Consider the following 15,369-nt stretch of genomic DNA (forward strand, 5'->3'; position numbering starts at 1 on the left):
AGCTTCTCTGCCGTCTCTGGGGTGATGGGCTTCTGCTTGTTCTTGGCCAGCTTCTCTATAGTGGACGGGTCGTCCCTCAAGTCGATCTGCGTCCCGACTAGAAGGAAGGGCGTCTTTGGACAGTGGTGGGTAATTTCAGGAACCCACTGTGGAAACACACTCAGTGTTAACACAACAAGAGGCAAGGTTCTATAGCAAGACAATGCTGACATATTGACACAAAGTGTTCATATTGTATTCGTTGCTAAAAGGTGTCCAAAACATTATCTCCTGTTTCTGACAGAATGGTGGGATCAACTCCACCCATTTAACCATGGAAACCCCCTCCATACTGGCATGTGGTCCCAGTAAGAGTTACCACCGTGTCAGGGTGGGCAATACAGACTTTAAATTCTTATCACAATACTTAGTAGTACAGTGATGATATGAATGACTTATTACTTCTTTTTTAGGTAGCTTTGGCTATGACTGAATTTATAATACTTTTCTTTAGGACACCAGTCACATAAAGAAATGTGATTTATATCACTAAACTGCACACAGTAACTGCATTTAATCGTTTTTTGTTGTTTTTTTTGTTTGTTTTTTTTTTCAAATTTGTTGACGTTTATTGATACTTTCACTGAAAAACAGGAGAAAAACAGTAAAACTAACAATTCCAACAATCCAGATAGTTTTGGGGGGTTTAAGTAATAATTGGAATTTACAGTGACAATGATTAATCAAAATTCTTAAAATAAGAAATCCAACACGATAAATGATAAACGATACAATAAATGCCCACACCTGCCATTGCAGGTGATTTGTTTTTCTTACTAGTGAAGAAGCTTTGATGGAAAATAGGAACAAGTAATAACACTCAAATTTCACCAATAATTCAATTTGTCTTTTATATTACACTTCATTTCCCCTGAGTCTGGTTCTGATCCATGTTTGGGCCATTTGACTGATGACATATGACTGACCAAACCCAATCACAAGCAGCCTCTAGCGGATATTAATAGGAGATATGTAACCAAAGTTTTGTACAGAAAATGTAGATGCTAAATGTAAATTCTTGGTCGTCAAAGATGTTATGAAACATCCCCAAAATGCTTATGAATCGTCTCATATTAAATATGAACCCACAGTAGATACTTCTTTGTCAACACTACAAACATGGATGCACAGACTGCAGTGTCCTGGACGACCACTGATCTTTAAAACCCTAATTTGCCGATTGTGATTTTGGTCTCTTTTTTTGTCTAAATATGGCAACAAAATTGCTGAGAATATAGCTGGGAATTTATTCCAAACATTGTGAGTAAAATTTTACGAAAGAACATGAAGTTAATTATTTTTTATATATATATATATTTACATATAGAAATAGTTACCTTTTCTTTGACATTTTCAAAGGAGGAAGGGGACACAACTGAAAAACAGACGAGGAAGACATCTGTCTGCGGATAACTCAAAGGACGTAACCTGTCGTAGTCTTCTTGACCTGCAGAAACCAAAAAAAACACATCCACTCACACTGGTAAGTCTTAAAAAACTCAAACTAAATATTTACACAAGTTTGCTTGTGGATGAGCTTTGAAAAAACCCCTTTCCATTTTAAGCAGGTTTATTTACTTGGACTGCACACTCAAATGTGATTTCAAATCTCATTTATTTCACATTAGAAAATGAAACACCAAGGCAAAACCAAAGCCATACCTGCTGTGTCAAACAATCCCAAAGTATAGGGTTCCCCACCGATCATTACAGTTACAGCATAGTTGTCAAACACCTGGAACACACAAAACAAATCCTTGTTAGGCTCAATAAGACATTCAACTTGATATGCTTTTGCTGTCACTGTAAATAGAAGCTAAATATAAATGTATACATCTGTTTGCACTTTTATATCACAATGAATGTGGATCCCAGTTAGAGCTTTCTAAACCCACTTCAATAAAATGTTTGGCACCAAAAAGATCCAGAAAACGACTTGGAAGAAGTCAGCGGTGACAAAGTGATTCCAGTGTCGCCTTGTGTCTGAAGGCATACATACCGTAGGTACATATTCGGAGGGAAACTTGTTTGTAGTGTAGGAGATGAGCAGGCAGGTTTTACCCACAGCACCGTCACCGACTACAACACACTTGATGGTCTGCATAGCTGTGGTTTACAGTCTATTCTACTCATTCAAGACCTGCAGAGAAAAACAGAAATAAAATCAGAAATTTTTAGATTACTCTGGGTAAAAAAAAAAATTTTTTTTTCTTTTGGAACTCAGAAATTTAACACAATTCTAAAAGATACAAACTTCAACTCATATTGACCTCTCATGTATCACTTTGTATCTCCATTTGAATTGAATATACATTTAAAATTAAAAATGACTTCATCATCCAGTAATTCAATATCTTTTAATCCACTTAGAATTTTATTTAAAATTAAAGTACAGTGATTAATAAATTCACATTTGGAGGAAATAAAAGGAGTAAAGCTTCAAAATAAGACCTGGTACACATGTACACAGTGTTTCTCTCAGGGACTTGGTCTTAGAGAGTGGAGGGGCCTTTTTTAGGGGTGCACAGATTGACCAGCCAATTTCCTTCATTTTGGGTGATAAATCGGTCGATGCTTACAAGTGAAACTGATCTTATCTACAGATCTTTTATACCACCACAAGGCTGTGAGAGAGGGCTACCGTTCACAATGGTCAGCCTACTGTTGCCAACTTTGCAACTTTTTTGCTATATCTAGTGCAGAAACAAGCAGGCCAAACTCTGTCAGACTTTGGTGATCAGAAAACCGTAATTGGTGCACCCCGACTTTCTTTTACAAACACCAATAATAACAGTTTCTCCTCCTGTTACTTGCATGAGAGCTGTTGTCATTAAAACAAAACTTTTAACCCTCCAGCAGTAATAGCAATGACTTTTTACTGCTGGAGGGAGTAAAACATCCCTCCAGCAGTAGGGAGGACTGCTCCCTGTTGGACACAGCAAAGGTTTTTTACTCTGTGTCTTTGGTGGGGTCGCACTAACCTCGTTTGCTCTTTTACAAGGTTTTTTGTATGGTTTCATAAAGTGATGGACTGACTGCTTTCCCGCTGTCCAATCGTGACATTTTCTGTGCTCATTCTGAGCATTGCATTAAAATCGCGAGAGCGTTAAAAAACACAGATATCCTTGCCTTGCGACTGTCTTTCTTTGAAATGCCAAAAAGCAAAAAAATGTGTTTGTTTCCCCACACGTCTTCTCCATAGCATAATGCAGAACTGGATTGCTTCATAAGTGCAAAACATACAAACCAGAAAGAGAGCAGCTTTTACTTCTGAACTATCATTCAATAAATATCAGATAATGGAAACTGTTTGACTGCAACTGTTGTAACAGCCAGCAACAAAAACAGAAAGAAAGAAAAAATTCCTGCTCATATTTTGAGTCATTTCAGAGACGCTGAAACTTAACTGCAGGTCTGGCATCTGCTCCAATGTCTCAATGCAGCGACTGTGAAACGGCAAGATGGAAGCCAACTAAGCCTTATATAATCACTCGGTTTAAGGATCATTCGGTAGCGAACCACAGAATCTCTGTTTCTGCTCTACAAATTACAGCATGTCACCATTAAGCCGCAGCAGAGCTGAGCTCCACTGCAGCACTAGGTGGGGGCAGGGAGCCACTGAGGGACGGTCCATTTCCAAAACGCCCTCCTTACAAAGAGACTCAGCTGCTAAGAACTAGTTCTAGATGTTAAACACATGAAAACTGTCTCCTGATTGGGTAAAGCTGTTGGGAAAGCATGTCGGTTAGGGTTAGGACTGGACTGAAGGTTCTCTAGACAAATATTGTTTACAATAGCAACATTGAAAAATGCAATAAACCTTATTTAATCAAACATTTCTGACCAATTCTTTGGTTTTGATCAAACTAATAAATGGACTTTAAAGAAACAATAATAAAAATGATGTGTTGTTTTGGAAGCACTATGTGAGTAAATAATGTGATACTAGGGATGCTTTGATCAGATTTTTTGCTGCCAATGCTCATACCGGTCACTGCCAATCACCTGGATTGGCTGTTAATTTTTCACTTTTAGGTATAAATGCTACGTCATCTGGCAAAATGGAAAAATGATCTGGCAATAAATTCACCAGATTAAGACAAAAAACATGCAAAACTATTTACAGGCACAATACAGCAGCTATTCGGTCAAAAGGACAACTTAAAAACCTGCAATCAGTAAAACAATATTTACCAGTAAGGCTCTCTGTACCATAAATTATACATAAATGAAATAAATCTCACAACACTGACTATATCAAATAAGTAAAAAAGGAAACATTAACTCAAAGTCAAATGCAAGTTGCATCAAAATAAACAATCCTAACTTACTAAATCAAAACTCCTTGAGAGCATTGCTAATTGTTTGGTGCTGGCTCCGATTGGTTGTTTCTGACTGAGCGGCATAATTCTGCAGAACACAGAAAGGAGGCAGAAGAGACTGATTTTTTTCCCCCAAAGCTCATCTGTCTCATGTTAGGACAGCAAGTTTCAATACATATGTAAAAAGAAAAATCTTTTTTTTTTATTAAGTTACATGCTGCAGGTCTAAGCAGATGTTCAATGTGAGAGTTCACTGTCTGGTGGAGGTTGAACGTGAAACTGAACATGCCAGTATCGCGTGGCAACGCTCCAACAGTGAGAGCAGAACCCAGAATCTTCTACCGCTAGCCTATTATTTTAATTGTTTTTTGGGTTATTTGCACACTGGGCCTCTGCAGACTGCGAAGTATGAGATGCAGGTGATCGGATTTTGTGATCAGCAATAAGAGATAGTGATTGGCGATCATACCGTTTCACGGAAATTTGCAGATTGATGGGCACGCCTCTATGTGATCGAATGGTTTTCTCCTTGATTATTCTATTTTGATAATCACCAGCACATATCAATACATGAGCAACTTTTCAACGTGATGGGAAAAAAAAGTCACATGGTCTTGTCTCATTGATGCATATCCATTTATTCCTAGTACTGACAAACTAAGTTCAGTTATGAGGCTTTGCTTCAATAGATCCTCTGTGATTTCAAGCGAGAATATTAGCAGCTTATTGATAGATTTCTATTAATCTTAGGTGAGATATCCTTTTAACTAAAGGCTGCATAGTGGGCTAATTGTCAGCACTGTTTTCATGCATCAGATCCCCGCTGGGGCCAGCTGAGTGGCGTTCTCCCTGTGTATGGGTTACCTCCAGACTCCAAAGACGTTCATGTTGGCTTAATTGGTAGATATTGCTAAAAGTAGATATTAACCGATTTTCTCAAAGTAAAATTTAAATTCAGAATGTCTGTGAGTGTAGCATAAATTAGAGCAAAACTAAATGTAGAAAATGCTTTAATTCAAAAGAGAATTTAAACATTTTTGTGCATATAAAAACATTTAAAAATTTTCCATTAGTGAGCAGAATCACCTGATCAGTGGCCATTGTGATCCATTTTCCAATGAACAGGCACTACAAGTTACCTTAACACCAGAGGCGTGCCGATCGATCGGCCACCAATCATAATCGGCCTATTTCCATGAAAAAGTGTATGATAGGTGATCGCCGATCACCGTCTCTTGTTGCCAATCACACAGACGGTGCCGAAGTGCCGATTTCACTTCGCAGCCAGTGCACCTTATCTCCTCTTTCCTTCACATTGCGCCAGCACGTGGCAACAAATGCTAAACAGTGTAGTGAGAAACTTTAACGCTCAGCATCAATGGGGAAGTTTGCGTGTTGCGACGGAAAATTACCTCGTTGGTGAAGAGCGTCAAAATGCATCAACACAAGTCTAATATGACATTTAAAAAACAAAGCACTTGACTGAGTTCGGCTACATCGAGACATCTGGATCAGACAACAGGTAAAGCAGCGCACAACTACCAGCATTCACCCGAAAGAGTGTGATGGTCAGAAAGCAAAACAAATAATCCAAAAAATTATTTAAAATTATATGAGTTACCGGTGTACAACGCTGGATCTGCTCTCACTCTTGGACCGCTGCTACGCGCCGCTGGTAGTAGATAATATAATAATAATAATATAAGAATATTTCACCTACGTAGCGCCGTTCAACCTCCACCAGACAGTGAACTCTCTCACCGAACGTCTGCTTAAAGCTGCAGCATGTAATTTAAAACAACAAAAAAACTGATTTTACATATTAACACTTTCACTATATCCTAACATGAGATCATTTATAAACAAACAATAAAAAATTATAATCGATCTCCTCTGTCTCTTCCAGACAATCTGCAGAACTACGCAGCTCAGTCAGAAACAACCAATCAGAACCAGCATTAATCAGTTAGCCGTGCTCTCAGAAAGTTTTGATTTAGTAACTCAGGATTGTTTATTTTGATAGGCAGATTTACTTGATTCATGCCAATAATTTATGGTACAGAGAGTTAAATATTATTTTACTGATTGCAGGTTTGTCAGTTGTCCTTTTGACTGAATAGCTGCTATATTGTGACTGCAAGTATTTTGCACGTTTATGTCTAAATTAGGTAAATTTATTATCAGATCATTTGTTAATTTCGCCAAATTACATAGCAGCATTTATACCTAAAGCAAAAAATTAACAACCAATCCAGGTGATTGGCAGTGATCAGCCCTCATAGGTGATCGGAATCGGCAGCAAAAAACCTAATCAGAGCTTCCCTACTTACATTATTTTGCCTTTACTGAGTGACAGAGACTCAATTCTCTGGTTTTAGAGTCAACGTGGTATTTCAAATGAAATCAGAAAAAATACAGGAGCATAAAAGCTTTTTAAAAGAAAACTGATTTCTAAGGAGACTTTCTTCTGAGTCATTTATTCAGACTCTTGGTCAGCCTGGCTAACCAAAGCACAGAAACATTTCTATTTTATCCTTATGAAGCTTCAGCCTGTGTTATGGAACATTATGGATTCATAAATGTTGGCAGCCTTTAGAAAATCTCTGAGTTAAGCTAAGCTCCTACATTCTCTGTGGAAAACAATCAGACTGCTGTTGAATGGCTAACCACACTGATCACTCATATATTCTAAAGCCAGTTAAGAATGTGAACTCTAAATAATCTGTTTATATTTCAAACATAAAGAAACAACAGTTACAACAGTGTAACGATGCCTGGCTGGGGGGAACCATTTTGAATTCTATTTCATATCTTATTATAACATAAATCATAAAGAGACACTGTCACAGTTTACAAAGCCAAACCTCAGAATCTGGCTGCAAAACTCTTATAATATATAAAATATATTTTAAAACACAATAGAGAATTTACTAGTGTTACCCATACACTTCAATTTTAAAGTCTACCCCTAAAAAACCGTTTTATTTCATAAGGGTGAAATAGGATTTGATCCAAACAGTAGCAACTAAACTATCATCACAACTCAGCAAAAATGGGTTCTCAGTCATCTGATTTCTAAGAATCTAAACCCAGAGCTCTAAAAAATAAATGTGCATTTGGCACAAACTAAACCACCAGCAGCTCTAGGAAAGAAAACTATCATGTAGTCTCCATTTCCAAACAGAGCCGTTATCTAACGTGTCCTCCATGAGGTGGAGTATTAAGGAAAAATCTCAAAACAAGCCGCACTCTAAATATGTCAAACTGTTCTAAAGCAGGCAAAGCCGATGGGGGCTGACGGAGGGTGGCTGCAGTTGTAAACGCTTTTAGACTTAATCCTAGCATTGGTGTTAGTAGGCCAGTAGGCATTTTTAGGGCAGGCCTGTTAAACAGCGGGAAGGTTTATTCTGATATCGCAGTATTTCCCCAATAGATAAGACTGAGAAAGAAAACCTGCCATAATATAAAAACATCTCTGAGATTATAATAAAAATACGAAAAGCATCGTGTCGTAATGTGCACTTAAAAAGCAACACGTTCTCAATTTTGTTCAATCAAAAAGCAGACTAATGAACTAAAAATACGCAGTTTACGTCGACTGCAATCGTAGCATTCAAAACTGCGCTTCATGTCTTATTCTAAATGCACCAGCATCAACTTCCAGAGGTTATATACGCCAACATCAGAATTTTAACATCTGGCCTGAAGTTCCAACGATAAAAGGACCGATAGCCGGCTGCTACTAGCTCAGCTGTTGCACTTCGACCACATCCCGGCCTCTGTGGCCTATTTCCTGCCGGTTTAAATCGCCATCTCGCGATGTATTTTCATATGAACCACAAGGAATGGTTGGTAACTTTCGGGTATCTAAATGTTACCAGTTTTTAATGTTGGACCGTATCTTGCTTAAATATAAACATACAACTATGGTTTGTTTTACCTCCGTAACCGTCTAACCCCTAGCTAACAACTAGAGAAGTATTGCTTTATTTTAAGCCAAGACACTAATACGTTTATAGCCCAAATGACAATATGTTATACAGTAAATAGCTTTGAAGAACGAAAAGGATGACTTCACTTTCCGGTCTAATAATATAGTCTGCCTACTTGCTTTGCTAGCTGAATACCGTCCTCCCGTTAGCTTGTGGGCTAACAAGTGCAGCTATCTCTAGCGGATGCTGTTTCTGAATTGCAATAATTAGCAGCTACATCCCCGTTATAACTAACACCACATGCTACATAACGCTGATACACTAAAAAGATAACGAAAAATATTAAGACATACCTTAAACACTATATGTGGGTATTTATAATTTTCCGTACCGTATTCTCTATTTGGGTCTCAACACCGGGCGTTGGCAGCTCCACACTAAGGGCTTCCCAGTCAGTAGAGCAGGGACACGTCGAGTACGTATTGACTTTTTACGTCATTCCGTTCATTCATTTGAACAGACAGCAAGGTCAACATTTTCCCAACAAATTGGGCTGGGAGGTGCCCGAAGCAGTGAGTGAATGTAAAATTAATGTAAAAATATATAGACACACAAATAAATATATTTATTGTTTTTGCATATTTGTATTACTATTTGGTTATTAAATAATTAACCATATGTCAAATTGCTTTAATTTTTATTACCATGACACACCTGCATTTAACTAAAAATTATTGCTCATTCAGCTCAATGACCTATATGTTAGGAATCACAGATGTACAAATCTAGGAAAAACAAAATTTTATTTTCAAAATGGGACCATGTGGTTGAGAGAAACAATTACAATATTCATGCCATACAAACAAAACACAGAGACCATAAAAAAAGGAAAACATAATTCTAGAAAAGTCTAGAACTGTAGGCATCTCCTCTTCTAGTTGGACACGCTCTGCAGCAGCGTAATGTTGTCTCCTTTCAACATGACCCTCCCTGGAAGACAAGGCAACAAATAAGGATTTAGAAAAGCCACATGGAGGCAGATCAGATGCAAAATAGAAAACAGATAAAAAGTCTGTTTACTTCTTAGACATACACTAATCGATATGAAGAGCAGACATAGCCAAGCGCTGCTATAGCCCAGATGTGCCAAGGAACGCTAAAGCAAGTCTTCTGCCTGAGGCTAGGACTTTATAATATAGTATCTAGAGCTGCATGTTTTAAATGTTGAATATATTTTTAGCAATATTCTGAGTGATGTGTCTTTAAGACCATCACTGTTAATTGTCATTTACTGTTTTATATTATTATTTACTTACTTATTTTTAATTTCTGTTGCATGCTGTGCTGGGACAAACAAATCAGCCCACCCCATTCGGGGATCAATAAGGTATTAACACGTGAATGAAAGTGGACCAGACAGCGGTTCAAAAGCAGGAAGAGGATTATAGAACAGGGCATTCTGGGTAAATACAACTGAAACAAACATGAGCCTGGCACTAGCTGGAGAAATGGTTTGTGATCTATATCTAAAACAAAAGCAAAATCCTACAACCAGCAAAATCCAACGGCACTCCATTTTGTGAAGAAGACAGTTGTGCTCATTGTCTTCTTCAGAGGTTTTCGTGTCGTTTCCTTCTGTGGTTCTTGGTGCAGCGCCACCATGGGCGAGGATTTGGGTTTTCAAACAGTTTGGTTGGCTTGACTGAGTGCAGTGTAAAAGAGAACCACAGCAGCTGAAAATGTAACAAATGTTGCCATTTTTGTCCCCAATCAAACCAAATCTTCCAGACTACCAGGTGTGAAAACACACCAAAAGGGAAAAAGTTCAAGTGGTAGGAATGTTTTGCAAGACACTGCAGATCTGTAATAGAGTTCCTCTTTCCCCTTCAATGACTACTCCTAAAAATGAATGAATGATATAAAAGCACTGAAAGGGACATCTATCACTACTAGGCTGATTCAGGTTAGACTCTTTAAGTCATATTACCCAGTGGCTTTCTGTTCTTGGTCTTCATGTGGATTTCCTCAGCATCATCCAGAACCAGGTTCATGTACTCATCAAAGCCCTGAAATCAAAACAGGGACAAAGTTTACCAGGGATTTAGCATTGCATAAAATCTATAATGTTACACCTGTTCTAACCAGTTATTATTAATGCTGTCTTTTAACAGGGTTCCAAGAATTGTGACACTAACATCTAAACTAGTAGTTTTTTTACTATGCTTGGTTATTATTGGTTAAAACTTCTAAAAACATTTTACAAGCTGAATGTTTTGATGTAAATATCAAAGAGCTTACAATAATGCATCCCTCTATCCGCATGTTGACCTGCTCATACAGCCACACCTGGATTCTGGAACGCTGAAAATGAGAGGGAAAACCGAATCAGGCTCTCTCAATCTAGACTTTAATCTACTTGGGATTAAAAGAGAAAGTGGGAAATACTTACATTCTGCAGGTATCTGAAAATGAGGTTCTGAAACATCAAGTCAAGGTAAGCAGACAGACATTTATAATATTTTTTTAATTCCGACTGAAAGAAAACTAGTTTTGTTGGTTCCAGTGGGTAAAGCTGCTGTCACACGGCTGCTTCACAGCCTGCAACATGTTCCAGTTTCATCCACGTTACACATGAGATGGCACGTTACTATGGATACAGCAGGACATAAATCTAATTCATTATGAGCTGTCAGTTATTTACTTTAAACACTGTTTTTTTCCCCAACACACCAAACATTTCATTAACCTTTAAAAGAACTGCTCAGCTTTACATTTATTGCTTACTGCCATGCATTCAAATAGGGACCAAAAATAGACATGTTGAGGCTTTTTCTAAAGTCTGGATGTTTGATGATGTTTTGATTTATAATCGGAATTGATAAAGCTTACTTAGACTAGTTGGTTCTAATTGGAATATTCTTTTCAACTAACATCAGGGGTGTCCAAACTTTTTGGGACAAAATTGTTGAGTCACTAGTTCTCACGATTTAAAAAAAAAAGAGTCATTTTTTGGTTTTTACAGAATATATGTTATTCATTGTAGATCCAAAATTTAAAAGGGATTTTGCAAGTTTGCTGTGAAAGAAAGACACCTAGGTTTTAGTTTCCTTAGACTTTATTTAATAGATTTATTTCCAGTAATAAGATCAGGAATGTGTCACTTTCTTTCAAAAAGCTCCCTGATATTCAGCCAAGCTTAATATATTCAAAACCAGCTCATTCAGGAGCAGCAAAGTTGACTTTATAGTAAAACCCTCTGGATTGACCTGGTTATACTCCTTATAAAACCATGGCTTTAAAAAGACTAATATTTTATGTTGTACTTAACATTTTCCATTTTATGAAAATTAGACCAGTAATAATTGTAGCTTGATTACAAACAGGACGTTTCCGTCTGCTGCTTTAAGCACCAGTACAAATTTGCATCATTTTTTACTTACATTCTCAAGTATTGTAAATAGCCTGTTGTCTTATTAACGATCCTGCTAAGTTATGACTTTTATGAGATACTTGAAATTGATGCTAACTTTAACGCGGCAATGTCTTTCACATTGGTAGGATGTAAATTTGTCATTCAGTACCCGCTAGAAACAAACTTGGAAACGTTGTACCTGCCCAGAACAGTCACTCCGAGCAAATTATTTTAAAAATGTACCAAAATACAAATTTACTAGCTAGCAACGACGTAGCTAACAATTAGCCTAGCTGCTAAGTCATCTTAGCACCCCATTGAACGATGTACCGTCGGTATGTTCGAAAGGATACAATGGGCTGCACCATAACCTTCTGGACCTTCTGTCCTTGTCCTCTGTACGCCATTTCTCCAACAAAGACACCAACGAGATGAAAGCGTTAAAAAAACAGCACCCTTTCTGGGTTCAGAGCGCCTCAACGTTCCACTCACGTTGCAAATCTGCTACAATGGCGCGTTTGCTTCCGCCTTCCGCGCCTGTATGAACGGCTAGTGAAGTGAAACAGCGCCTCCAGAGGAGGGAGGTCATAAATATAGAAACTTTCTGATCATGTTTGGCTTGAGATAATGTACAATAAACAAACAACAAAATCCATTACAATTTATCTTAGTCACCTGAAAGGTCTGTTTTAGGCAAGATTTTTATGTTTCAAAATACATATAATTTTAACTTGACTTTCATCCCATTTATATTTGGAATTATTTTGGTTCTTTAACTGTCTAGACGTCCTCTGCTTTGCTCCCCACTGCCTTTTTAAGAAAGCATTAGCTGAAATATAAGTGAAGTTCCTTTTCAGATCCTTCGTGAGCTCTTTCTTAAAATATTTTCTGTTTCTGAGTAATATACAGTGCATCTGGAACTTATTCACAGCTTTTCACTTTTTTCACATTTTGTTATGTTACAGCCTTATTTAAAATCGTATTAAATTAATCTCTTTCTGCAAAATTCTACACACCAGTTATAACAATATGGAAAAAAGATTTTGAGGTTTTTTTGCATAAAAAAAATAGAAACCCAAGAAATTGTTTAACTGTCTCATGACATGCTAACAACTCAATTTTCCAGGAAGCTGAGAAGTAAATTCACAATAAGAAGTCCTGAATGACACTATGAGTTGTTGACTAGAACTACCAATCCACCTCATTTGAAACTTATAATGTATTTTTACAACAAACTATGAAGTCTTTAAATATTAAAAGAGTATTTGTTCTTTCCATTTTATTTCATAATTTTTGAAGTAACTATCAAAACACTTTGAAAATATCAGAAAGACTAGAGAATCGTTCATTAACATTTTCTTTTTATATAAAGTACAAATTGATCAATACAAATTAACATGAAGTTCTCGTTTCTTCTTTTGTGAAAGTAGTGACATACTATTTCCACCAGGAGGCGGTATTCGAAAAGTAATCTATTTACCCCAGGAATGCAATCACGAGCAAACTACATAGAACTGCTGTTAGTTGGATGGTTCCGTAATATCTTTGTTTGCACATAAAGTAATACGTGAATAGTTTTTTCTACTGCTTTACCTACCTATTACGAGAGCAACTCTCTTGTTGCTAAATTCCAATCCTTTAAATCAGCGCATTAATACTCGCGGCTAATGTTCGAGGCTTTAGGTGTTAGTGTTTATGTGCTTTACAAACTCGTGTGCTTTAATGAGTGCTGGGCTTCTGTACCAGCAGAATTACAGCTAAATGGTCAAATGTTAAAGATTCCTATCACCACAATAATTTTCTATTTCAATAACAGAAATAATAATAATAAAAAACTTTTAAAAAGAAAATTAAATGCCAAAAATATTTCACTGGACCATACAACTATAACCTATTTATACAGTACTTCTTCTATATATTTTTTTGTTTAAATCTGCAATATTGGCATTGTTATATTTGTAGACATTTACAAATTCATTTCAACATTTCATGTCCAAATAGACTACCGTAATATATCTAATTTTATTATGCTTAAATAACAATAAAAGTATCTTGTCCTCTACACTGTTACTTTTGCACAGTGGTTTGCAAAAATGATTACAACCCTTGAACATGTTCACATTGTGTCACAATATTTTATGTAACACAAATAAATGCATAATAGTGAAATGGAAAGAAAATGATACATTGTTTTCAAAAAAGTATTCCAAATATAGACTTGAAAAGTTTGGTTTGTATTTTTATTCAGTCTGTCTAAAAACCCACCTGCTTGGAGTTGCCTTTGATTAACAATTATTGAAACATTAATCAACAAATTTGAGTATCTGCTTGATGGTGGCATTTGACAAAATGTAGTGTTTACTGTTTGTTTCATATCTGGTTACTGTATTATGGCTTTATCATGTACAGCACTCTGAACTGTCTTGTTGCTTCACAAATAAACTTGACTTGACTCACCTAAGAGGTATGCTACTTTTAAAATAAAAAAAGAGAACAGAAAAATGGAAAACTTATTGCCAGTCTGGCTCTCTAAGACATTCAGATGAATTGAAATAAAAAATAAAAAAAAACAAAAAAAAAACAGAGACTGTAACAGTTTCTCTGACAGTGCGTGTACATCCTAAATTTGGCCTCTAGATGGAGCTCTCACTGTCACATCCTAGACAACAACAGTTGTTTCACAATCACACTCATACTGTATTTCGTTCTTTCACTGAAAAAAATTGTTACATTCCTCATAGCCATATTTCAAGACTATGGAAAATAAATGGAAACCGTCTTCCATCAGTTGTCCATCTTGCATCTAACATTTTATTTTTTCATTTGATAAGCTGCTAAGCTGTTAAGTTTTTAGTCTCTAAACCAAGACTAAAGAGCCACCTGTTTAGAGCTGCTTTCGAACCACAATAAGTGGAAGATTGGCATATCTTGATGTGCACTGATCATTAAAATAATGTGCATGCTATTGGTTTTCACAACTGTTGACTATATGATGGGCTTATGATGGATTTTTAACAAATGTTTTCACGATGTTAAGCACTTTGAACTATGGTGTTCCTGAAATGAGCTATACAATAATAATAATAATAATTTTAAAAAACTTGATTGATTGAAAAAAAAAAAAGACATTCATTTCTAAGAAGTCACCACAACCAAACATCTACCAACCCCAAGAAGAAAGTCTTGTACACATCATGACAACCAACCTGCGTGTCTCCATAGTTGGACAAGACGTTCCCTGTTATATTTATAGACAGTTTTATATAAAACAGCACTGGCAATTTCTCTGTTGCGAACAATATCTCTGTAATATGATGAGCTGAGTCAGGGAGCGCAGCCTTGAGTGTGCAGTTAACAATAGTATTAATAACACACAGCCCAGGCTTGCCCCACACAGAAAGGAAAGTGTGACGGAAATTAGCAGCCGAGGAAAGACAAGAGCCCGCAAGTGGGGGGAAAGAAAAGATGCAAGGAGCCTCGATTGCGCAGGCAGAGGTGTCGCCTTTCAGGGCAGGGAACGCCTCAGCCGCGTCTTAAAATGGCCGCGGCGGACAGCAGCTTCTCTCGCCAGGCATCGCTGTCAAGTGCCACATGCTTTGTGTCTGTACTGTGAACGTAGGAATGGATGGCCGACTCTCAATGCCACATGCCAGCTGACATTCTC

At 37.0% G+C, this 15,369-nt stretch overlaps 2 protein-coding genes across 3 annotated transcripts in view; both read right to left on the reverse strand.

The window, feature by feature from the left end:
* LOC116710286 (cell division control protein 42 homolog) overlaps positions 1–8,803 on the reverse strand; it is a 15,022-nt gene extending 6,219 nt beyond the window's left edge. The window contains exons 1-5 of one of the 2 annotated variants that reach the window (XM_032549261.1): positions 8,685–8,803; positions 2,039–2,179; positions 1,702–1,774; positions 1,377–1,486; positions 1–146 (exon numbers count right to left, since the gene is read on the reverse strand). In XM_032549261.1, the coding sequence (XP_032405152.1) occupies positions 1–146; positions 1,377–1,486; positions 1,702–1,774; positions 2,039–2,143 (434 nt within the window). In that variant the 5' untranslated portion in view covers positions 2,144–2,179; positions 8,685–8,803. Of the gene's footprint in view, positions 147–1,376; positions 1,487–1,701; positions 1,775–2,038; positions 2,180–8,646 lie in introns of both variants that reach the window. The other variant, XM_032549262.1, reaches the window with a different exon arrangement.
* A 274-nt stretch (positions 8,804–9,077) lies between these two features.
* LOC116710287 (small nuclear ribonucleoprotein E) lies at positions 9,078–12,239 on the reverse strand. The gene is made up of 5 exons (XM_032549263.1): positions 12,059–12,239; positions 10,743–10,769; positions 10,592–10,654; positions 10,281–10,359; positions 9,078–9,283 (listed from the first exon to the last, which is right to left on the reverse strand). The coding sequence occupies exons 1-5, from the start codon at positions 12,110–12,112 to the stop codon at positions 9,228–9,230; spliced, it is 279 nt and encodes a 92-aa protein (XP_032405154.1). The 5' UTR covers positions 12,113–12,239; the 3' UTR covers positions 9,078–9,227.
* Positions 12,240–15,369: the final 3,130 nt, after the last annotated feature.

Source organism: Xiphophorus hellerii, chromosome 20 (assembly GCF_003331165.1).
Source record: "Xiphophorus hellerii strain 12219 chromosome 20, Xiphophorus_hellerii-4.1, whole genome shotgun sequence".
Classification (NCBI taxonomy): domain Eukaryota; kingdom Metazoa; phylum Chordata; class Actinopteri; order Cyprinodontiformes; family Poeciliidae; genus Xiphophorus; species Xiphophorus hellerii.